This window comes from Pteronotus mesoamericanus, unplaced genomic scaffold (assembly GCF_021234165.1).
Source record: "Pteronotus mesoamericanus isolate MK-2021 breed Mesoamerican mustached bat unplaced genomic scaffold, CSHL_Meso_final scaffold_507, whole genome shotgun sequence".
NCBI classification, from domain to species: Eukaryota; Metazoa; Chordata; class Mammalia; order Chiroptera; family Mormoopidae; genus Pteronotus; species Pteronotus mesoamericanus.
Window position 1 is genome coordinate 15,904,111 of NW_026555319.1, and position 24,596 is coordinate 15,928,706.

The following is a 24,596-nucleotide window of genomic DNA, read 5'->3' on the forward strand; positions in this document are numbered from 1 at the left end:
CTTCTCAAATGGGTGGTGGTCACAGCCACAGTGGCCGCTGTCTCCCAGCTCCCAAGGGAGAAGAGCAGCAAGCACCGTCACCCTGAAGAAGACCTCGTATCACTGCAGTCCTGCCCAGCCTCTGACCAGGGGCCAGAGCACTGAGCTGAGGTCACCCGGCCAGGGGGAAGCGTAGCCATATCACCATAGTGACAGACTTTCTTTATAAACATCCAAAAGCTAGTTTTCTCACCCGTCTTCTCAAGATGTCCCATGATGGAGGGAGGGTGGAGCTGACCGGCAGAGCCAGGACCAGGGCTGCGCCTGGTGGGAGAACTCCCAGGCCTCAGCAAGGCCAGGCCAGGCTGAGCTAGCAGCTTCCGAGACTCCATGGGGCACAGCAGGAGGGGGCCTCAGCGCTCCCATATGAACCCTTTATTGTGACTGAAGTAGGAACTGACCCGGCAGGGGCTGGGTGGGGACAAGGGACTCAGCCCCACTGCACGTTGGGCTGCAGGGGCCACCCCCCGGGTGGGGGTGCCCGCAGAGATGGAGGCAGCTCCTGGACTGGTGGCCAGCCCACTGGGTACTGGAAGACAGTGGCTCTGATGGGTTCAGCCCTATAGAGAAGGAGAGGGCAGAGAATTAGAGAGGAGCATGGCCCAGGCAGGCCCCAGCTGGGGCACTCCCCCGGCTCACCCTCCCTGCTGCCCTGGCTGTGGGGAGGGCTGACCTGTCTGGAAGGCAGAACCTCAAAGACATGCAGACCCTTTGAGCCAGCAACCTCACCTCTAGGAATGAGCCCAAGGAAGTAGCAGGGTTGTGGGCACAGACTGAGGTACAAGAAATAGAAACAACCTAAGTGTCTACCTGTGGGGGGATTGATTAAATATATATGCACGTCCACAGCAGAGAATGCTATGCAGCCTGTGTAAAAATTAAGGCAGACTTATATGCACTGATGAGGAAAGGCATCATGATGTACTGTGTGAGTAGTAGAAAAAGCAGCTTATAAAATAATGTATATAGCATGATACTATTTTTGTTTAAAGATATATAACATATATAAATGCATAAAAAAACCTGGAAGACAGCAAAATGTTAACAGTGATTCTATCTGAGTGGTGCAATTATAGGTGGGGATTTTTTATTTTTTTTTTTAACTTCTTTATACTTTTCAAGAAAAGTTTTACAAGTCCACACGCCTTTGAAATCCAAAAAAAATACTGTCTAAAATTTTTTTTAGAAGCCTCATTTCTCAAGCTCCTCACTCTCCTCCCCCTTCAGGACCGCACCCCTGGAACCGCACCCTGGGAACCCAGGGGCCTCTCTGCACGGCCCGCCCTGGGGGCGCGCCCGGGGCTGCCTGCAGGAGGAAGCTCACTGAGGTGCAGAGGCACCCCCCCCTCCCGGTTCCACATTCCAGTCCCCCTGGACCTCACCCCCCATCAGGCTGCCACTCCAGGGAGCCCTCTGTGAGCTCCCCTGGGAGCTCATGTCTCCCTTATGGGACTGGAGCTCTCAGACGGCAGACACCCGGGGCTGGGCGGGGGGGTCCATCTGTTCCCCCAGAGCCCAGAGCTGGCCCTGGCACAGGGAAGCCACCTAGTGAATGTTTGCTGGTGACAAACAGCAACACTAACTAAGCATTATTCCGGACTAGATGCCACAGCCTAGAGAAACTTTAAGAATTGCCACGCGAACCCCGTTCTACAGATGAGGCATCTGAGGTGTACAGAGTCAGTCACATGCTCAACTGACATGGGTTGAGGGGCTGGAATGTGACTCATACATGGGCTCCGGACACCCCCCACCCCCAGCTTCAGCTCCAGCAGCATCTAGCCCCACCCCACCCCCAGGCTCTGCTTTCAGTGAAGGTGAGGCCTGGCAACAGCGGGGCCTAGGGGCCTAGGGGCCAGCCCTCTGTAGGAGGTCTGGAGAGGACTCAGGCCTCCGAGGTGGAGCTGGGGCACTGGGGGCAGGAGGCCCAGGAGTTGGCCTCGCTGTGCTCACCCAGCCTGCCCCTCGGGGCCTGACCGGCTACACAGAGACTGAGGACTTCAGGCAGCCCGGGCGCAGCCTCTGGGGCCTCTCGTGGCGCAAGGACAGGGGAATCCCTGCTCAGCGGCTTGCTGCCTGTTGGAAAGCGCAGAAAGCAGCTCCCAGCATGATTTATGGCACAGGGGAGGTTTCATAAACTCCGCCAGCTGTAGGGGAGGGTGGGAGTCGGGGAGGCTCCACAGTCTCTCGGTGGGACTGCCCCAGCTGCCTGCCAAGCCAGGGTTCCCTGCAGGGTTGTGGGGGACGACAGCCTCGACAGAGAGGGTATGATCCTGGGGAGCCCCTTCCCATACACCTCAGAGCCTTCCTCTAGGAGATGGGACAGGTTCCTGGGCAGCCGGGACTCAGAGCCCCTGAGCACCCTAAGGCCTCCCACCAGGAGAGAGGCACCCCGGTGTGTGCTCAGACACCAGCACATTTCCTGGACCCCAAAATATGGGCCCCTGAGCCCTTGAAGGGCACCCCTCTAGCCCCGCACAGAGCAGACAGGGACACTGAGCTGCATGTGTGGCATGGCTCTGCTGCAGCTTCTCTTGCGGCCTGTTTGTCCGGTGCACAAAGACAGGAGCAGCTCTTGTTTCTCCCTGCCATGGTCTTAATCAGAAAGTCTTCAGTGGGTGCCTGGGCCACAGCAGCAGCGCCAGGCCAGAGTGGGGTGCAAAGGGGAAGATTAAGAGGGATAAAGTCACAATCTGAAGAGCCAACAATAAAGGCCATGGACAAGCACTAGCCTCGCCAGGGGATTAGTCCGCTCGGCTGAGGCGGGCCTCTCCCTCCCGCAGCCCGCTGCTCTTGGCAGATCCCTCAGGGTCAGTCTGCTGAGGGACATGGCACCATGCACCGGCTGGGGCCCCAGGGAGCCTCCCTTTCCCTTGTTCCAGGAGGGGTGGCCCGGCTCACCTTGAGGGTTCTAATCGGTCTGTGGGGTTAGGGCCGTGGAGTCTGGGTGGCCCCAGGGGGGCCAGGCAGCCACCTGTGTCCTATGCCCCAGGGGGAGAAAGAGACACCCAGAGAGGAACAGGAGCCAGTAGACCAGCCCCCACAAGTGGCCCACGGCACTACCACCCAGAAAACAGTCCTCCAGGCTGGGGACTCTGCTCCCCAAAATGCTCTCTCATGCAGGCCACATGTTACCCAGCTCCAGACCCCAAGAACAATGATGCAAGCTCAGGGCCACGACGGGGAGGCCTGGGAGCCGGAAGGGGTGACACCTTAGCCAAGCTTGAAGGATGTGTCTGACCTTGCCAGGTGCGGAGAGGTTGGGGGGCGGCTACAAGTGGAGGAAGACAGCCTGCGCAGGGTGCCCCTAACTCAGAAACCCACCAGAGCTGAGAAGCTGCCAAGCGTCCAGGGGTACTAACATAGAGGCCAGACGGGAGAGGTGAGCAGGTGACCCCACGGGCCCAGGGAGGTGACAGGGAAGTGCCACCTGAGGTGGAGGAAGCCTAGGAGGGTTTAAGCAAAGGCCAGGCCAGCACGTGTTTTAGAAGCTTGTTCGGGCTACTGTGGGGACGGACTGGAGGTGCAGAGGGGAGGCAGGAGACCGGGGGGCTGCTATGGCCACCTAGGAACAGCCCAGCGTTTGAAGGTCACACAGCACCTGTCTCCAGGGCTGCCTAGAGGGAGACATGGGAATCAGTGAGGCAGAGTGAGGGGGGCCGGTGGGGCTGGAATCCACACTCCCCCTACCCTGCAGGGGCAGAGCCCAAAGCTCTCAGGCCCAGGATCCAGATGTCATTTTTCACAAGACCAGCCTATATGAGAGGGCTGAAGAAGAGGACAGCGATGACAAAAGCAATAATAAATGTTCACTCCTTTCTAACAACCCTTTTTTCTCAAGGCTGGACAGACCTGTTCTGCCCAGAGAATAATTCATTTTAGCTCTGAGCCCACAGGAGGCAGGTGGATGGCAGGCGGACTCAGAGAATAAGTTAAGTGGTTGCCGGGAAAGCAGGTCCCCTGGAAGGGGCCACGTTGGGTGGACGGAGTGGGTGGACCTGGAGGACAGGTTCAGAACCTGGAGAGCCTGGGGCGATCTCCACTTGCAGGCTGTATTCCAGAAACAGCAGGGAGGGGAGGGGCCAGGGGAGGAAGCACGGCCTAGTAAAAACCGAGCGCAGCTGGACGCACAGGCAGCTAGCCCAGCGAGCAGTGCGGGGCCCAGTGGGAGAGCAGGGCGCCCCGGCAGTGCTCCGCGGGCCTCCGACAGGCTGCGGGAGGCTGAGGCGCATGGTGTAAGTCCCCAGGTGATGATGGCCAGCCCCAAGGGGGTGCCCATATGACCAAAATCACCGCCACGAGGAGGAAGGGATGTCACATTCCAGTATTTGACTCATTTCTGTACTATATATATTTTCAAGGTAGGAGGGACAAAACTGGGCACAGATTTAAAACAAAGGTAAAAAACAATGAAAGGTCACTGTTTTATAGCTTAATGAGCTCTCTTCACTGGGACACAGAAGGCGAGAAGCTGAGCGTCCCTTGATGCCCCGAGGGACGGCCTCATCCAACAGACTATCCCAGCAGGCTCCCTTGGCCCGGGGCAAGCTGGCCGCTGTCCCATGAAGCCATATCACAGAGATAATTGGGTCGGAAGCGGGGTGGTCCAGGGTGGGGCCACTTGTACAAAATCACAGGCAGCCCACAGGTACATCCTTCAACCCCATCCCTCCTCTCTCTCTCCTCTCTCCTGGCAAAGAGCCCGGGAGCCCTGGCTGGAGGAGGACCTGAGAAAGCACACAGCACATACATGAGGGCCCCTGGCCCAGCGTGCTCCCATGTATGTAAAGGGTGTGTGTATGTAAAGAAGTAAAGAATGCCTGTCTACTTCTGAGCATCCTGAGTACTGGGTCCAGGCAGTAGCCCCCTCTACAGGGGAGGCCCAGGATAATGACAGTAAGCCTGTTTTTACAACCCTGGGCAATCCCAGCTCAGTCTCTTCCCAGCCATAGGGACTTGAGCAAGTCACACCCTCCCATGAGCCTTACTTCCCTGCAGGGAACTATGCCTATCTGGCAGGACCCCAGAGGGGACACAGCAGTGACTGGTGACAATAATCACAATTAGACTCCTCTGGTGATGGAATTGGTGATGCGGAGTCAAGTAGGCTTGGCCTCCCCTTCAACCAGCACAAACTCCAATAAGGGAGGAGCCTCTAAGGCAGGGGGATGAGGCCCAGGAATAGGAACTTTCAAACAGTGCACCTCAGCCTTTGGCCAGAACTTGGGGACCCAAGAGCCCCTGACATGGTCCCCTCCTTGGGGAGCTCTGCTGTGGGAGGTTAAGTCCCTAACTGGCACCTAGGCCTGGGCAGTTTATGGAGATTGTTCAGCTTCAGGTCAGGGCAGGCTGCATGGGGTCCTACTCCCATAGGGCACGGCGGGGGGGAGGGGCCCTGGGGCCTGTACCTGCTGCTTGGGGCAGAGCGCAGCCGCTTGGCTCTCTTCTCCAGCCAGTCCTCCAAATGGCCCTCTGGGAGTTCAGTGCTATCTACAGGCCACTCCCTGGCCCGCCTCTCCTCTGTGGGGATAGAAAGACAGAGGCAAGTGAGGGGCACGCCCACCCCCACCTGAATCTTGGCCTCCTACAACACAGTCGGAACCTTTCCAGACCTTCCGGGGAAGCGCAGGCTGGGAGGCCAGGAAGGTCTGGCCTGTCCCCACCGTGCCACTGCCTCCCCAGGATCTCTCCTCTGGGCCTCACTCTGCTGCCCATCGAGTGGAGCTAAAACACTGACTGCCTCCCAGGCTTTTTTGAGCTGGACACAGGATAACACGTATTGAGAGCCTCGTCCCAGGAGGAGTCCACATCTGGGGTGCAGGGAGGCCATGTGGGCTGCAGAACAGCTGCCACCTCTGTCAGCTCCTCAGGGCAGGACAGGGCCCACAGGGTCTGATTGGTCAGAGGACAGTGAGGCCACCTGGGAGACAGGGGCAAAGGCCTGGCTCCCCTAGGCACTCTGGCTGCCCCAAGGCCACCCGGCAGGTGCTGAGCAGCACCCTGGGAAACCCTAGCTGGCCCCTCTAACTTGCTTGGGGTCCAGTGAGGCCCTCCTGCCTGAGCGCCGGCCTCATTTTCTCCCTCTGTTCAGCAAGGGGCTTCATGAGAAGGTCAATAAAGACCATCTAAGTGGGAACCTCCTTGTTCTCCAGTTGGAGAGGTGAGAAGTGAATTTCCTAAAGGCAGAATAGTCCAGATTCCAGGGGAAACTGAACTTGCCCTTCCCTGGGACCACGGGGCCTGAGAATCCTGAGGGCAGGTGAGCTGCTCTCTCTATCCTCTTGTCCCCAGAGCACTGCAGGGGCTCAACGTATGCTGCCTGATTGAGGGAGAGAGGGAGTACATAGGTGAATGCATGCCAGGTTAGCAGGGGAGCCCAGGTGGGGCTGAGGTGACCCTCAGGCCTCCTGTCACTTTAAACCCAGCAGAGGACACAGATGGGAGCTCCCCTACTCCTTCTCCACTCATGTCTGGGGTGGTTTGAAGGCAGTTCTGAACATCCACCCTATCACCTGGGGCAGCCTCCGCCTACCCCACCCGGCAGCCATAAACAACAGGGCGGTGAGGAGGCACAGGCTGCTTCCCTGGCCCCAGATCTTGCACGCTGCCCCAGCAGCCCACCCCTACCCTGGTCCCTGGCCCCTGGCTCAACCAAAACATACCCTCCACCTGGATGCTCAGCTCCTGCAGGTCTCGCTCTGACATGTGGGAAAATCTGCAGTTGGGGCCAAAGTCACACTGGCCTGCAAAGTGAAGACAGAGTTACTCGCTGCTCTGGCAGGGCTCCCACTGTGGCTGGAGCAGTCACTGAAATTTTAGGGGCAAGACTTTAGGGACTAACAAGTAACAACTCCATCCCTGAAGAAAAACTTGACTCCGTGGCCCCACCCACACAAGCAGCCAGAGCAAGCTGTCTGGTCCATCATGTCCTGCTCACCACCCTTCCCTGGCTGGGGATCAAAGCCCACGGAAGCCTTTTGTGATTAGGTAGCAAGCCTCTGCAGGTTTGGCTCCTGTCACCACCGCGTGGCCCCAGCCTCTGTTCCCCAGCCTCAGCAAACGACATGCAGGTCGCTGAAAAGGTCATGCTTCTGCTCTCCACTCCAGGCCATGGCCAGGCCTGCCTTCTGCCTGGTGGACTGCTCGTTAGGCATGCATGAGCAGCTGTACTGCTCCCCAGAAAGGCTGCAATGGCAGCTTTGTACCATTAAGGAGTTATCAAAGTCCAGGGTGGCTTTCCGAACTTCAGCTGAGAAGACCAAAATGCGTCTCAAAATAAGAGAAGACTGGAAGTGTCCCAGGCCAGTGCAACCGACCTGTGGCATGTTCATATCAAGGTGAAGTCCTTGCGGAAGCCCCTGACCTGCAGGCCTGGTGCCCATTCTAGGGGCCACCCCATCCCCTGAGGGAACGCAGCCATTCACCTCGCTTCCCTAGGTCAACAGCAGCGCTGCTCCCCAGTGCTAAGTCCCCTCACACGCCGTGTCAATCATCAGGGCTTTCGTCTTTGCCTTGGCTGTTAGGAAGCTCAGGGCCAAACCCTCAGAGAGTACATAGGACGTCAAGGCAGGCATGGAGGAGGCTAATTTTCCTGGCTTTGTCTTCTTTCTCCTATCCTTATTTTCTTCTGCCTTTGGTTCCTTCACTTACTGAGATTTTATCTCTTTTTTTAAACAATATGCATTGCCCTGACTGGTGTGGCTCTGTGGGTTGGGCGTCGTCCGACAGATGGAAAGGTCACCAACTCAATTCCTGGGCAGGGCACATGGCTAGATTGCGGGCCAGGTCCCAGGATGTGGGTGTGCAAGAGGCAACCGATCAATGTATCTCTTGCACATCGATGTTTCTCTCTTTCCCTTTCTCCCTCCTTTCCCTTCTCTCTAAAAATAAATAAATAAATAATAAAACAAACAAACAAAAAAAAACCCTATTGTATATGTACCTTTATTCGGTGGGTACTGAGCAGTCAAATCAACACTGAGCATCCCTGGTTCTGATTCTGAACCTTCTCGGCCTCATCAGGCCTGCTACTGTCTCTGCCCTGCCTGCTGGGAGGGAGGACACAGCAAGGTCTGGCTCCTGGGCTAACTCAATCTGCCAGTCTATTACACCCATCAGCGTCTCCTGGATTCGCAGCAACCTCCCAGAGCCTGCCTGTTCTGGCTGAGCTGATAAAATCACATTCCAGGTCTGAAGAACGGAGGACAAGCCCCTTGAAGTCCTAAGGCACAGCCCTAGGCCTCAGCTGAGCAGCCGGCAGAGGCGCCAAGGCCATGAAGTAGGTTCAGGACAGGGGCCAGGGTGGGGAGGAGGCTCTGCAGAGGTCCCAGCAGGCCAGGCTGGGCGTGCTGGTCCCTGGGGAAGCGGAGGAGGGCGAAGCTGAACTGGGTAGGACACTTTACCTGTCAGTAGAAATTTCCTGCAGGGCCGCTTGTTCTGTTCATCCAGCAAGATGGCAGCTGCATCTGTGAGAGAAGAGAGCGGCTGGGTTCAGACCTGAGCACCACGCAGGAACTTCCTGAGGTTTGGAAAGAGCTTCCCATTCATAAGGGAGTGTAAGAAGGGAGGGCCACAGATGGGGATGCTGGGCAGAGGGACCCCAGCCTTAGGAGACCTCAGCCCCTCCCACCCGCCCAGACAAAGGCAAGGAAGGGCCAGGCTTTACGTGAGAGGTTCTGAACTTTGCACAGTGGAAATCACCTAAGGAGCTATTTTTCTTTTTCTTCTTCTTTTTTTAAAATCCTGGTACCACAAGACTTTTCTGACCTGTCTTTGCAACTTTCTATAAATCTATAATTATTTCAAAATAGAAAGTTAAAAAAAAATTCCTGGTACGCAGGAAGCTCACCAGTAAACCCCAGGGCCCAGGCATGCTCCACAGCCAAGGCCGCACAGCACTGCCCCCGGTTCCCCTCACACCAGCTGTGGCTCTCCGCGCCAGACCAGTCGCCGGCCTGGACGGAACTTGGCAACATTACGTTTCTGGATACAAACCTTCACCCTGGTTTCCTCTGATTTTTTTCTACCTTTATTTTCATCGTATATTTATGGTGCAAGTTTTGTGTGCTTCTTGGTAGGCAAGGCAAGGAATCAATTAGTCAAAATCTGCGAGTAAGTCATGTGAGGAAGGTGTCCTGACTCACGGCCTTGATGTCGCCTTGAAGGAGGTTTCCCCATATGTTAGATGGAAGGAAAAGTGTCACCTGGTAAGGCTGCTCAGTGAGCAGATAATGAATGGAGAGTACCTGGCAGAGGAGGCCAATTGTTCCTATATCTGATGGCACATTAGCATTTCTGGGAAAGTGGGGTTGGGAGTGGCCTCAGCATCATGTTCCTCAGGTGACACTAACATGCAGCCAAGACTGAGACCTTCTGTAGTGGATGAGCAACTCGTGGAAGCAGTTCTGATTTCACTTCCTCCTCACAAACGACTCCCCGCTTTGCAGACGGGAAAACTGAGGTTCATACAGGGGAAAAGGCACATGGTCAGGGAGTGGCAGTGCAGGTTTGAACCCCAGCTGACTTCCTGGTGTTTGGGGGAGTAGCCGGCTCTGATGAGGGCTCCTCCCTTCCCCGGGGTAGCTGGTGGCTGGGGGAAAGGGCGGGCTGCTGGGGTCAGGAGTTGGATAGCAGAGGACTCACTCCAGGGGTGGCCTCGGGGAGTGTGGGTTGGACCAGCAGCGTGGGGAGGGGTCCATCTGTCAGCACTGGGGTGTCAGGCTCCACTCAGCCAGCTGAGGCCACAGGACTTCCCAGGGGAAGTGAATTGGTGGAGGGCAGGGGGACACTGTCCAGGGTCCCCCGGGGGTTGGATGGCTGAGGTTGGCAGGATGGCAAGCCTACACAAGGGACTTTGGCTGGGTGGCTCAGCACTGGGAGAAGACTTCCAGGCTGCCCAGCATCTAGCTGGTGGTTCTTGATCCCAGCCACATGGCAGAATCATCAGGCAGCTTTTAAAGTATACAGATGCCCAAGCCCGTCCTCCTCAGGTCCTGCTTTGATTCATCTAATGGGGAAAGCGCGAGAATTTTTAGAAGCTCCTCAGTGATTGTGAAGTGCACCCTGGGTTGAGAGCCCCAGGCCCAGGCCCTACGCAGGGAAGCCTGTGCTTCCACCTCGTGTTCAAGGCTCCTCATGACCTGACCCCATTTGTCCTTCTCGCTTCATCTCCCGGTATTAACACCTGCCTTGGTGCCCTGTGTCTGTTTGCTCGTTCAATTAGACATTCATCTAACAAACATTTACTGAGCACGTCCTGTGTGACAGGCACCATGCCAGCGTGAGGATTTAGCGGAGGACAAGTCAGACCTGGTCCTTCCTTCCAGTCCAACAGCCACACTAATCCACGCGGATATAAAAGGGGTAAACAGCGAGCAGGAAGCCAAATGACCTGGCCTGGCCCCAGGGGTGAGGAGGGCACCCTGGAAGGCTCTGCCTGATTGAGATGGGAGGGCCAGGTTGGGGGCAGGGAGGACAGCGGGAAGGGCATGTCTGTAGAGGGCACAGTAACTGCGGTGGCCAGTGTGGCTAAAGCTCAGAGGGAAAGGGCAGCAGGGCACGGAGGCCTGGGTAGGACAGGGGTTCCACCCAGGACAAGCTGCTGTCACTGGGCATGAGGTCACTTAGAAGAGGCCTTGCTTCATTCACCTGTAAGCCTTCAGAGCCTGTCTGGGAGCTGAGGACATGCTAAGTGCTTCCCAGGCACTGGCTGAATGAATGAGCCCATGACATAAAGGGCCTGAGGCCAATCCTCTTGTGGACCCACAGGTATTCTTACTTAGTGAAGCCTCAGTGCCAGACAGTAAGCATGAGATTACTGAGATTACACGTCCCTGGGAGTTGGGCACTGCTGTTCTGGCTGTTTACACATGATTAAATTAGGGCCACGCGGTTAGTGAGTGATACCTTGTGATTGACTCCCAGAGAGCCTAGCTCTAGCACCTGTGCTTGTCCTGACCAGGGCAGAGGGATGGTCAGCACTCTGAGGGCTAAGCGACTTGTCCATGGACATGAAACCAGGAGCAGGACAAGAGTCCTAGTGCAGGCTGGGGTGCCACGTCCTTCCCCCACCCCTCAGGTCTGTGCTGTGCAGTTGTTTGGGTAACCGGGGTCCTGGGGCAGCCTCTTCAGGAAGTGGAGAGAGCTTGTATGCCAGCTTAGGGACCCAAGGTGGGGCAACTCACTGCTCTGGTTATCCAAGGCACCACCTGAAGTAGGGACCCCCTGCCGGCCCAGGCTCCTTCACAGATCTGTTCTAAGGACAGAATGTGGCTGGGGACATGAGAGGATGCTGGGAATGCAGGAGCCCTGAGAAGGGGCTCACCTGTTTCATCTTTTCTGTAAGTAACACAACAGCCTCTGAAGATCAGCCTGGACCCTAGGACCCGGCTATTCAAGGCTGAGAGTCTGAGACTAGGGAGCAAACACCAGGGTGACCTTGAGGCCCAGTTCCATGCCAGATCACAGCCCCGTAGGATATGGGGGACAGGGCACCTCTGCCTGACACCAGGGTCACAGGCCTCCCAGGTGCCTAGGAAACCCCTTTGCCCCCTACTCCCAGACCCCCACAACCACAGCTATGTCTGGTCTGCTGAGCAGCCTGGCCACTCTCCTTTGTCTGAAATGGGGCAAGTCTGGGAGAGCTTTCAAAATGCCTAGGCCCCACCCAAACCTGCCTCTGGGGATGGGGGTAGGGGGTCAGCATTTTTTTATTTCAAGGTGTCTAGGCATCCAGTGATCCACTGCCTTAGAGAATTACTGAGAAAAGCAAAGGACAAACCATGGAAGGCACCTGGCATGCAGCAGGCACTCAATAAATGCTCACTACCTTCTTGTGGATTCTGAGTCACAGACCAGGGAACTCTCGCTGTCTCACCTGCTCCTTCCTTCTCAGCTGCTGGAACTAATAATACCCTCTGCCCAAAATGGCATGGAACCTTCCAGCTATTGGCTCAAACATTGCCTCCTCGGAGAGGCCTTCCTCCTGGCCATAGTGTCCCCAGACAGTATGCATCTGAGGACCAAGCCCCTAGTCAAGATCGCTGGGGAAAGGTGCTCATGTTCCAGTCTGAACTTCTGAGGGCCGATCTGCGCCTGAGGCCACTGGCCCACAGTGCTTCCTTGTCTGACGATAAGAGAGATCAAAGGGCCGGGCCCCATCAGCTTGGCAGCCAAGTCACGAGCACCCACCTCGGAACATGTCGTACCAGGACTTCTTGGCCTTGAGATGCTGCAGCCCATTCAGATGCTTCTTGCGGTTGTGGAGGTTGTCCTGGAAGGAGCGGTCACAGTAGTCGCAGAAGTAACGCTTCCCCATGGTCACCTGCTCCGGGGGCTGCCACTGCCTGGGAAGCCACAAAGCACTCATTCAGAGCGCGGAGGAAAGCCACACACCGAAGCCCACAGCACACCACCGTGACTGAGCACTCCTCGGGGTCAGGCCTGTGCTGTGCGAGGAAGGCTTTCCGTTCACTCTCACCTCCTTTAAAACCCACCACAGCCCATGAGGCCAAGCTAAGTGGGCCAAGGCCTATGGCCTGGGAGGCCTTGTTTGAGAAGGAACTTTGAACAGTTCTGATGCCCAGCCTCCGTCCCAGGTCCGTTAAAGCAGAACCGGAATGGGTGAGGCCCGGCCATCAGTATTTTTTTTTAAAAATCCCGAGGAAATTTTCACATGCAGCCAGTGAACCCTCTGTTCACAGCCATACACCCTCTGGCCGGCCGCCACCCCCCGCACCTCTGATCTCCTCTCTGCTGCTCTCTCCCTGCCTCCTCACTGCTCCTCACCCACGCCGGGCACATGCCCACCTGCTGGGTTTCCGTGCTGCTCCCTCTGCCTGGGTGCTCTTGTCCGGTACCTGCCAAGCTTGCTCACCCGACTCCTTCAATCTTTGCTCAAATACTACCTTCTCAGTAATCTACCATGACGGCTTTATTTAAAATTGCAGAACTCTCCACCCTCCATTTAGCTTTCTCCATTCCCTGCTTCACTTCTATCATCTTTGAAGTAATAAGTTACTTGTTAAGTTTACTGTCTTTTTCCCTCAGGATGAAGATAAATTCTTGCAGGCAGAGATATTTTTGTTTTGTTTATCTCTGAAGCTCCAGCACCCACAGTGGTGCGTTGTACATAGCAGGCAACCAAATATTTGTTGAATAAACAAATTCATTCCCATTTTCATTAAGGGACAACTGAGATTCGAAAAGAAGACTTGCTCAAGGTCACAGAGCTGATAAGCAGAAAGTGACTGCTGGTCCCCTAATGTCCAGCTGCCAAGTGTCCTTTCTTCCACAGCTCGCTCAGTGCTCAGGGAAGCCAGAGGCTCAGGCAGACGTGCAGAACAGCTTCCCAAGGAGATGGGCTAAACTCTCAAGTGGCAGGTCCCCAGCCAATCACAGAGGGAAATGAAAAATGAGACCCTGAAACATTCTCATTTCTTTCTTTCCTAAGACCCTTCAGCCATGGTGACCGCAGCTGCCACTCTGGACCCGGAGGTCTGCAGTCCAAGGCAGGGGCTGATTCTGCGACTCTCGTGCCAACACCTGCATCTCCCAGTGTGGTGTTGCAAGGCCAGAGGAGAATCCACTGGGGCCACCAAATAGGATCTGCACAGGCTGAGCCCAGACAAGCCCCTCGCCCTTCAGGTTCTATATTCTGATTCTTCATTTCACAGAGCAGGCTCCTGAGGTCCAGAGGACAAAGACAGGTGACTTCCCCAAGGTCATGAGGTAGCAGCTCAGGCTACCAGCAAAAGCTTCAAACTCCCAGGATCAGGAAAATAAAGATAAGGCTGGGACCTGTCCCACAGGGCAGACGGATGGGGAAGTGTACCTTGTAAAGGAGGGACTGGAGAGACACACAAAGACAAACAAGTCCCCTGGACAGTCCAGGAAGCCACGCAGGCTGATGGAGAAAGCTGCTCCTGCAGCAGACAGGGACAGCAGCCATTAAGTCAAGGGCTATAATGGGATTAGGAACAGACAGTCATTCAAAATGAAAACATATAAAATCTCTCTGTTCTCCCGTTACTGCTGAGAAACCACATCCCAGACACACGGACTTGATATATTAAATTTGGCAGCTCTAATACACCCCATCTTGCCAATAAACTTATAGGAATTGGATTGAAATCGTAAGAGATGAACGTTTAGGCTGAAAGCTTAACCAAGCCATTCATGAAGCCTGAAGCTCGGAGGAGCTGCTGGCTCTGGGCAGGAACGGGGAGGGGAGGAACGGGGTGGGGGATGTCCCTCCGAGAGGCAGAGACGACAAAGCGGCCCTGCAGCAGACTTAGCTGGACAAACCATGCAGGGCACTGAGCAGCCAGCTCTGCGACCCTGGGCTGGTCACATCCCCTCTCAGTGAAAAGGCCTCTACTTTCACTGTGGGAATGAAGCAGTGGGTCTGACTGGTTGCCTGATTATTTGGGGAGTGGTACAAAGTTTGCTAATCAAATGAATTATTAACAAAAGAGCATTAGCAATACAAGTAACACCCATAATGTCCAGCACTGAGCAAGTACTAAATAAATAGTACTTATTACTTGATTTATTGTGCACCTACTATGTACTGGCACTAGATTAAAAGCTTTATAAATGCATCATCTCAGGACAACCTCTGTAGCAGGTCCTATTATTAATACCTTTTCATAAGAGGGCACTGGGCTCCAGTAAGTGAAGTGACTTAGCCAAGGTCATGACACCAGAAAGCAGCGGAGCTGGGTCTGGGACCCAGGCAGGGTGGCTCTACAGCCCTTCCTACTCACTCACGAAACTCTCCTCCTGACAAATCACACTGATGACGGCTTCCCTTTATGAATCACTCACTACACCCCCAGGACCACGTGGCCCCTCCAAACCCCGAGAGTAGGTATTATAATCTCACTCATGAATGAGGACACTGAAGCTCAGAGAGGTGCTGTGAGGTGCTCCTGGAAGGGCAGAGCAGGTCTCAGGGTGCCTGGGACTCTGGTCTGCTGAGGTAGCCTCTCACCAACCCACTGGGAATCGAGACTCAGCAACACTCTGACCCAAATGATAAGCCCCTTAGGGCTGGGTGCGTATATGCATGTGTATTCATGTTTTCCCCCCTCCTGCACACACACAATGGGAGGCAAGTCAGCCTCGGTGGAGGGCCACAGCGGCGGCACAGCCCAGCCATGCCTTCCCGTGCCCGCCCTGCCCACCCCACCTGGCACAGGGGAAGCGCTCCACCATCCAGGACGGGTCAACAGGCCCCCACAGTCCAGTCCCAGGTCTGCCAGGTGAGGCTACAACTCCGTCACTTGCCGTCTCTGGGCCTGCGTCAGCACGTGTGAGACAGCATGCAGGCAGCCAAACCAGACCATCGGAAGGGGTCCTCCAGGCCACCGGGGTTTAAATCCGGGTACTCTCTAACCCTGTGACCTTGAGCAATCAACTTCTTCCTATGAAAACTGGGATAAGAGCAGTGCCCACCTCAGGGGCTGCTGTGAGTCAAATCATCCACACACACACACTTCAAGTAACATAGGGCCTGGTCCACGGGAGGCCTCAGAAAAATGTTGGTTGTCTTCATTACCGTCATTGGCCTTCAGAAAGCCCGTATTTCAGAAAACACAAGCTCAGATCAAGGAACAGGATGCCACTGCCCAAGTGGCCAGCTGGTACGTATTACAGATGAGGGAAGTAGGTAGGGAGGGGGAAGTGAAGTACACAGAACAGCAGAGGTGGGACTGGAAGCTCGGCCCCCACAGTGGACCCACACACCTGCTCTTCACAGCAGCTCTGCAGAGCCCCCCACTGCTTGGGGGTGGTGTCAGGGGAGCAGAGAGGCTCCAGGGCCCAGGGCTTCCGGCCCACCTCGCAGGACTTCCCTGTGGAGGCAGAGGCCCCTCCCTGGGCAGGAGCTGGCCTTCAGCAAGGTGACATCACCCAGGCAGCACCCAATTGCGTCCTGCTCCAGTGCCTTGGCACACACTAGGACGAGGTGCAACTGCAGAATCCTCTGGAAAGATACAGTGCCCTCCAGACACACAGCTTAGCAAGCAGACTGACTCCTCGGGCAGGTGTCCTTGCACAAAGCACAACCTGCATGAAGCACAACCTGCACCACTGCACTTGGCAGCCCTGAGTGGGAGGTCAGGGAGTGGGGATGGGGACAGCTGGACATTTCTGATGACGTTCAGACACCAGCATGGGCTGCTGACTAAGCTGGCCTTCTCTGTTGTGATTCACCCTCATCCTCTGAGGCTGGTGCGCACGGCAGCCTGAGAGCAAGGCCCTGTCTGGAACCTAGGAAAACCCGGCCTCGCTTCCTTGCTGGGAACACGGCGGGGAACCACCCTCCTAGTCCCAGGGCCCAGGTGCATGGTTGCAACAGCATTTGCCAAGTAACAGGACAGTTCCTTGCGACAAGCCTCTGGGGTCACATAGGTCTGGGTTCAAATGGCTCTGCTGGGTGACCTCTGGAAAGTTGTTTCATCTCCCTGAGTCTGTCCTTAGCTATAAAAGAGGAACCCCATTGTTGCTAGGGATTTACGAGGGTGGTATTATACTGAGGCGCCCAGCACAGAGTTAGCGCTCCAATGGAGGCTGCTACTGTTGTTGCTATTTGTTCTCCTGAAGCCCCACCCCCTCACCCTCCTGGTAAGCACACCCTGAACACCTGATGTAAAATTGCAGCTGAAGTCACAACTGCAGGCACACATTAATGCAGGCACTTCCTCCCCCCTGACAACGTGCTGTTTTCCACAGTTCACCTTCCCTTCTCACAAGCTGACTTCCTGCTATGTGCGCCGGCCTCCCCATTAGCATACAAACTCCATGAGAGCAGAGCTCTGTCTGTCTGTCCAGCTGCTGCATCCAGCATCTGGAACAGGGCCTCACACACAAAGCTGCACAACTGCTTGTGGAATGAGCCTGCAGAACCCGAAGCCTCACCTTGTGCTCACTAACAACATCTGCCAGGTCCTCTTTCCTCTAGTTTGAATCCGGGGTCAGTGCCAAGGATGGAAAAAGAAGGCAGTGAGAAGAGAGACAAGTAAGACCCCAAAGGCAGGTCTCTCACTGCTACCCCTGCCCTCCCCACAGGACTCCAGCCTCCGGCAGAGCCCAGCTCTCCTGACTTGAACCACACCTGGCCATCCCACGGCCCCTGCCTCCCGCCTCCTGGGCTCAAGGAGAAGGTTACCAACCAGCTGAGCTGCTCTGGGATAGAAGAAAGAATAAGAGAGAATGGGGGTGAGGTAGGGTGAGCGAAGATACCTTCAGGTTTGATTCCTGCATGCTAGGCATCTGGTTTTCGTTCTCTTATTTAATCCTCACAGAGACCCTCTATACCAGGCGCCCATTCACAGATGAGGACACAGGTTCAGAAGGACTCCCACTCTGCTCAAAGCCAAGGCTAGGAGAGACACTGACAATGATCATTTCCCATCGGCCTCAGTGCTGCTGGTGGGCCGGGGCGCTGAGGACCCCTGTGGAGCCCACAGCACGTGGGACACCGAGTGCCGCGGCATACAGCCAGGGCGCACCAGCATTCACACTGGGGTCTGGCTGACCCCAGAACCCTTTCTTTCCCCATCTCACTGCTCCGCTGTGAGGCTGTCACAGGGCAGACATTCGTCCTTCATTGATATTCTTGGTTCCTTCCATTGTGTGCGCCTCAGATACAGGGCTGGCTTTGGCACAAGGCTAAAATAAGCCAACAGCTCGGTTGTGGCCAGGAGCTGAGACACACACTGTAATTACCTAGGACTTGTGCTCACCACATGCTGCCCTCAAGCTCACCTGTCATTCCTTCTAATTACGGCGCTGCCAGACCCCAAGTAAACAGCAAACCGCAGCCAGAGCACGGCTTTATTGCATACCCACCAGGAGCATGGCAATGCCCCAGCGCCACGTATGCCTGCCGTCTGGAGTAGATGGCATCAGAACTGCCCTGTGGGGGTGGCCCACGGGTTGTCCACTTAGGACCCAGCTCCAAAATAAGTGCCAAGATGACCCAGGTGTCTTCCCTGATAGGAGCCCCAGGATGTCAGGTGTCTCCCTCAGATGCCACAGTGTTTGTAGCAACCACACGGCCTTCTCATCCGGACCTTCTTCAGCTCCACCCCTTGGAGCGAGGATCCACTGCCTTACCCCCTGGGGTACCAGCAGTGGGGGCCCCACGCACAGCGATCACTCAGCAGGTCTGTGGGAGGGCGAGGATCTAGGGAGGCTCTGCGGCAGAGTCCACAGAGCACACTGAGAGAAAGGCTGGTCTAAGGCATCAGATGATGGACTGAAGAACAGGGAGGGGGAGGGCTAGCCCAAAGCCCCAGTGATACCCAAGTCAATCCCTACTCTAATCATTCATCCCAGGTCTGAATCCCATCCCTGCCACTCTCAGGCTGTGAAACTCTCAGCAAACCACTTAACCTCTGAGCCTCATCTGGAAGATGAGGGTGATAATACTATTTCATATGATTACTTTGAGGATTAAATCATGCATGCCAGGTGCTCAGCACGGTGCCTGACATGCTGATGGTGCTTAATACTCATTCGTGTCAGTGGCACAGCCATGGCCCCCAGTGATAGCCGCTCTTCGCGTTTGTGCCATGTGTTGTTCCCTTCTAAGCTGTATCAGAGTTTTGTGTGACTGAGAGAACACGGCAGAGGTGACAGTATGTCCCTTCTAAGATCAATTTATAAAATACACTGCGGTGTCCATCCTGGTGTCTCCTTTCCTCTAATCTCTTGCTTTGGGGGAAGCCGTCTGCATAGCGTGAGCAGCCCTGTGGGGAAGCCCATGTGGCAAGGATCTCAAAGCTCCTGTTAACAGCCATGTGAGTAAGCTTGGAAGTGGACCCCACAGCCCTAGTCCGGCCTTCAAATGTGTGCAGCCCAGAGCTTGACTGCAAGCTCGTGGGACAGTCTGAGCCAGAACCACTCAGCTAGGCCTCTCTCAGATTCCTGACCCTCAGAAACAGTATAAGATAATGTTTGTTGTGTTAAGTTGCTAAGTTTGGGGGTAATACATCATATAGCAATAGCTAGTGAATATACTGGAATACATGAAAAAACTAAATCACTCTGCAATCCATGATGGCTACAAACTGCCCCATATCCAAAAAAAAAAAAAAAAAAAAATATCCCTAAAAAACCCGCCCCACTCCCGAGTCAAGTCAAAGAAACTTCTCCACCCTCTTCCACTCACACACACACAACCCTTGAGTTCCACGGATCCCTTTTCACTCATTCATTCACCAGCCAAACATCTGCTGAGCACTTCCTCTCTGCCAGAATGGGATTCCCATTTCATGACATAAGTCACTGGTCTCACAAGAAGGTACACTTCTTCTTCACTGGGGGTGACTGACAGATGTGCCCCAGTAACAGTACTAGGTAAGAAGCTCTGTGTCAGGGCGTACCCAAGAGGGGCACCTGCATCCAAGAGGGAATTCCTCCAAGGAAATGATCAGAGATGATCTCAAAGATCTAGGGACCATGGTGGTTGCTGCAATGTAGCTTGTCCTAAAACTGAGATCTAGATGTCCAACAGTGAGAAGAGCTGACAGTCATCCAGGGCTCGCCACACGTAGAGCATGCTGCTCAGGTTCCCAACTGGGTACGGCCAGAGGCTCAGTGACAGGATGCACACATCCTGCTATCCTTGTCTTACCCTCAAAAAAAAAAAAAAATTGTGGGCAGAGGGAGCCCACAGGTATTCGATGCAGGAGTGGGCATGAGCTACATCTGGTTGATGGACTACCACATAGCCATTAAAAATGAAGACAAAGGAGATGATTCCTTCATATGGACAAATGTTCACTCGGTATTGCTAAATGAAAGTGATTCATTATCACAACAATGTATAATATAATGCCTTTTTTTTTTTTTAGGAGAAAGAACATCCCACCCCAAAACATACACATAAAAAGACTAGAGCAGACACAGAATATTTACTGTGGTTATGTCTGGATAATAGGATTATATGTAAGATGTTTTTTCCTATTGTGTGCTTTTCTATTTTTTTAAGTTTCTACATTTAGCGTGTATTGTTTTTAAATTATCCCCAAAAATTCCCTTAAAAAGTGGGAAATTTGTCAGGCAGGGATAAATTCTATTCCTTCTTCCTTAGGCGATACCATGGACGGTTCCAGTGACCTGGTTCACCAGGATGACCCTTGAAAGGCATCTAAGGCAGACATTTCCCTCAGTCCCTGACTGAAGGCTGAGAGGGTGCGCCCTGATTCTAAGCAGACCTGGCCCAGTAAAGGTCAGCTGAACCCAAATCAGGCTCCAGGGAGCTGCAGGCTGGAGACACAGTTTCTCATCAGATAGTTACAGGTCCCAGGAGGCTAGAGTTTCCGAAAAGGAAAAGTAAAAATAGTCTGAAGGAGGCTCGTGAACCAGATACCCAGACTCAGAACCGCCTGTGCCTCCTCCTTTTCTTCCTCCGAGTCTGGGCTTCAAATACCACCTGACCCTCTGTCACCACTGTCACTGCTGCCCAAGTCAGGTTTTGCCTTCTTGCACCTGGACCAACCTTCCCAGTTTACCCACTCAGGGCATCATCAGATCAACCCTCTTAAAACAACTCCTGCTCAAAATTTTCCATGGCTCTCTGTGTGGAGCTTATTAAAAATGAAGTCTCCTGGGTCAGCTTTCCAGATTCTGACCCAGCACATGGGGGTCGGGGGTGGGGGCAGAAATCTGCATTTTAACCAGTGAGTCTAGCACCTGTTAGCAGGTACCTGCTAAGAAACCAAAGCCTGGGGGAATGAGCTTCTGCTCCTTGACCCCTCCATTCCCTGCATCCAAAGGCAGCCTCTGCTAGGGATAGTGACTCTATGTAGACACACACCCCCCCTGATTTGTATCCTAGTCAGAAACTGGTCAGCCTCCTGAAATGGTAACCCCAACTTGATGGGCGTGCTAAACATAATTCATTAGAGTGAATAATACTGTTTTCTTACTAGCTATGTGTCCTGTCACACTTCAGGAAAATCTAGAATTGAAAATGGAGGGAGTGGTATAAATCAAACTCATTGCACAGGGTGAAGCAAAAGTAGGTTTACAGTTGTTCATATGGAAAATAATACAGTAATTAATAAGTAACAATACAAGAATAAACTCTGTGCTTTGCATACTTACAACTGTAAATCTATTCCGCACACTCCCCCTATATTTATGTTCCTGTCCTGAATTTAGTAATTATCAGTGTATACTTGGTATTTAAAAGTATAAGTGACATTGAAAAGAATTTGACATGTTGAATATATGACAGACAAGCATTGTGATTCCAATTTAAAATATAAAAGTTAAAATATATAGTTAAGTAACTGATGAAATATGTCAGTAATTGATATTAGACTTGTGATTTTACATTGAGATGTTATCAATGGTTGGAAACACTGGCTACCTATTAGGATGACCTGGGGTGTTATAAAAATTACTAAAGATGCCCCCTATATCCTAATTTCATGTCAGTTTGGTTTTTTTTAGCTCCCCAGACTGAAAAACAGTAACATAAAAGCACTCTTGACTGTCTATTAAAAGTACTGAAGTGTGCCAGGTGGTATGGCTCAGTTGATTGGAGCGTTGTCCTATACACCGAAAGGCTGTGGGTTCAATCCTCGGTCAGGACACATACCTAGTAGGTGGGTTTGATTCCCGGTTGGGGCGTGTACAGGAGGCATCCAATCGACGTTTCTCTCTTACATTGATATTTCTTCTCTCTCTCCCTTCCTCTCTCTCTAGAATCAATACATATATATTAAAAAATTAAAAAATAAAAAAGTACTGAACTGCTTACAAGAATTTAAATTCATTGTTTAAAGGTTTAATTTATTAGATCTTCTAGTAACTGTTTAAGTGTTCTGGGGTAATTATGTTTGCTAGTTCATGTATCTAAAGTACTTAAAAAGAAAATCAAATATGTTACATTTATAAATGGAATTAAATGTGTAAGGGAATGCAATTAGGATGTAAATAGGGATGAATGTTTAAAGGAATTTAGTTTGTTCAACATTAATCAAAGGAAAAGTTAAGGTCATTTTTCTTATTTTTCTAGGTTTATGTATAGAAAAATAATTTCTAAGGTGAATTTGATAGCTTACAGAAAATTAGGTTTTTAAAAATTGTTGCTCCAAAGAGAATTAACTAAAAAGACAAAAAATAAAACCAAATAAAACAAACCCTACTGTTACTGTCTATGTTCTTCCCCACCTGTCCCACCTAAAATAATTCCTCCCTCACCTGGACTTGCATCAGCTAGGTTTGTTGTTACCAAGACATAATAATTCTTTCCCAGAAGCTTCACAACTTCCTGTCCCAAGGGGCTCCTAGGATGCTTTGCAAACAGAGGATAACTCATTGTGGATGGATGGCATTTCACATTTTTCCTCCCAGTCCCTTAATTACTGCTAGTTTTACAAGTCAGAGGCAGATCCAGGCCTTGAATCCAGTCCCTGGTTTTCAATGCCACACCTGTGCCAATGGCTCTTATCTCTGCCCCAGATGTCTCCTGGGAAAATCAGTTCCAAATCCCCATCTGCCCACAGCCATCTCCACCTGATGTCTAAGGCGCAGCTCAAACTTTACATGGCCAAACAGAACTTAAGATCGTCCCCACAGATTTTTAAACTGTTGAGATCAAAACTTAGTGCTTGATTCCTTTTCTCCTGCACACCCTACATGCATCCGTCAGCTTGTTCTGTCTGTCTTACCGCCCCAAATACCTCCCAAATCCGACTGTGGCCACAAGTAACTGGGTGAATTAGCCATTGTGATGGAGGGGACCACATGCACCGTTTTGGAAAGAACTGCCTGCAAAGTATAGGCCATAAGTCTTTGTGGAGCCACAGCAGACAAGTGCTGCCTGATTTGGCTGCTTTCTTTGCTCATCTGCTGTCTTTCAGATTGAGATTTGCTTACCCTGTGGTAAGGAGAAGAAGAAAAAAAAGCAAATGCCACAAGTTTGAGAGGCAAAGAATGGCGACACTGGAGCCATATGTGGAAGTAGGAAAGGAAATGGAATAGAGCAAAATAGAATTTTGTATTTAAAACACATTCAAACAAGGACATCCCTCCCCTCAACATACCACATATACATATATATTTCTCAAAGCATTTTCTTAAAACAACACATACAAGAAGGACCAATTATTTAACATAACCCATTTCCAAAAGTTAACATTTCCCCTAAAATACAAAGGTAAAATAAAAATTATACAACTAGCAATGAGAAAAAAAAAGAAAACCCTGATAATTAATCCAAACCCTAATCTAATTTACCACCCTGCGTCAACTGACCCACCACAGTAACTTCCCTTCGTCAGTCTATTCTCCAGAGAGCAGCCAGAATGATGACATTAAAATGTAAATTAGAGCATGTCACAATCCAGCCTAAAACCCCTCAGTGGCTTCCTAGTGTAATTAGAAAAAAATAAGGCTCCTTACGATAGGTTACAAAGCCATATATGAGCTGACCGGAGCCCACCTCTTCAGAGTCCATGTACTCTATTTCTTTCCCTCAAACAACCCACGACTGCAGCAGCCTCAAGGCCTTTGCACCAAGATTTTCCTTGTTTGACTTGCTACTATCTTTCAAGTCTCTGGTTAAGTGTCACTCCGGGCACCTTGACTGAAATAGCACCATCACCCCCTACCCAACCAGCCTTTCTGCTTTTCAAAGCATTACTTGTTTGTTGTTACTGCACCTCCCCATCCATCCCCACACAGCAGAATGATTGCTCTATGAGCAGGGACTTGTTCGCTGCTAAATCCCCAGCTCATGGTCCAGAGGAGGCGCTCAGAAAACATGTGTTGAACGGCCCTAGTACTCCAAAGCCTTTGCTCTTTCTATTGTTAAGGAGGAACGATGGTGTCAGGTCTCCTTCCTTGCAGGCCGGGGCTCCTCAGCTCTGAAGCCCAAGAATGAAGGAAGTTAAGAAGTACGGGCAGGACCTTCCCTTCCCCTGAAGCCGGGCAGACGGGTTCAGCCTCCAGGACCCGACTTTTGCCACAGCTCCAACTTTAACCCTGAAGTTGGGACTAACAGGGAAGACTGGAAGAGACGAGCCAGGGACCCAGACGCGAGGACCCCTCGCTGTACTAGCCACTCCCCATCCCGTTAAATAGTGCGGCCCGCCTCGAGGAGCGCAGACTTAGAAAGAGAGCTCAAGTCTTCCCGCGATGGGAAGGAGCCTAAGATTCGACACTCGACGTCTGGCCAAAGGAAAGTACCTGGCTCCGCCGGGCCGATGGCTACGAGCTCCTCCTCCTGGGCCCTTGCGTCGCTAACTGCTTGCTGGGATTCGTAGTCCTTCCTTGGGTATCAGTCCTCCCTTCCCAGAAACCCTTGAGAATTAAAGCTGAGCCTGGACGAGGTAGGTGGAGGAAGCGCGAGGGCTTCTGGGTATTGTAGTTCGAAATAGTCAATCAGCAAGAAATGGTTGAGGAGTAAAATTGTGTAATAAATCTTACAAAACGATTCGAGTTGCCTTGACCTGACTCGTATGATATTTTTATTCCGCGCAAGCCATCAGTTACCTCTGTCATTCAGAACGACGAGCACCGAGATTCAGAGGGAC

At 52.6% G+C, this 24,596-nt stretch overlaps 1 protein-coding gene across 3 annotated transcripts; it reads right to left on the bottom strand.

Annotated features, from left to right (window-relative positions):
* Positions 1-251: 251 nt before the first annotated feature.
* Positions 252-24,510, bottom strand: ZMAT5 (zinc finger matrin-type 5). Of its 3 annotated transcripts, XM_054594268.1 has the most exons (8): positions 24,250-24,510; positions 21,656-21,758; positions 19,431-19,682; positions 12,229-12,383; positions 8,442-8,504; positions 6,702-6,782; positions 5,448-5,559; positions 252-599 (listed from the first exon to the last, which is right to left on the bottom strand). In XM_054594268.1, the coding sequence occupies exons 4-8, from the start codon at positions 12,353-12,355 to the stop codon at positions 470-472; spliced, it is 513 nt and encodes a 170-aa protein (XP_054450243.1). In that variant the 5' UTR covers positions 12,356-12,383; positions 19,431-19,682; positions 21,656-21,758; positions 24,250-24,510; the 3' UTR covers positions 252-469. The 3 variants fall into 3 exon arrangements, with proteins under 3 accessions (XP_054450243.1, XP_054450245.1, XP_054450244.1); XM_054594270.1 differs by lacking the exon at positions 19,431-19,682 and having other exon boundaries at positions 253-599; positions 21,656-21,756; XM_054594269.1 differs by lacking the exons at positions 19,431-19,682; positions 21,656-21,758 and having other exon boundaries at positions 253-599.
* Positions 24,511-24,596: the final 86 nt, after the last annotated feature.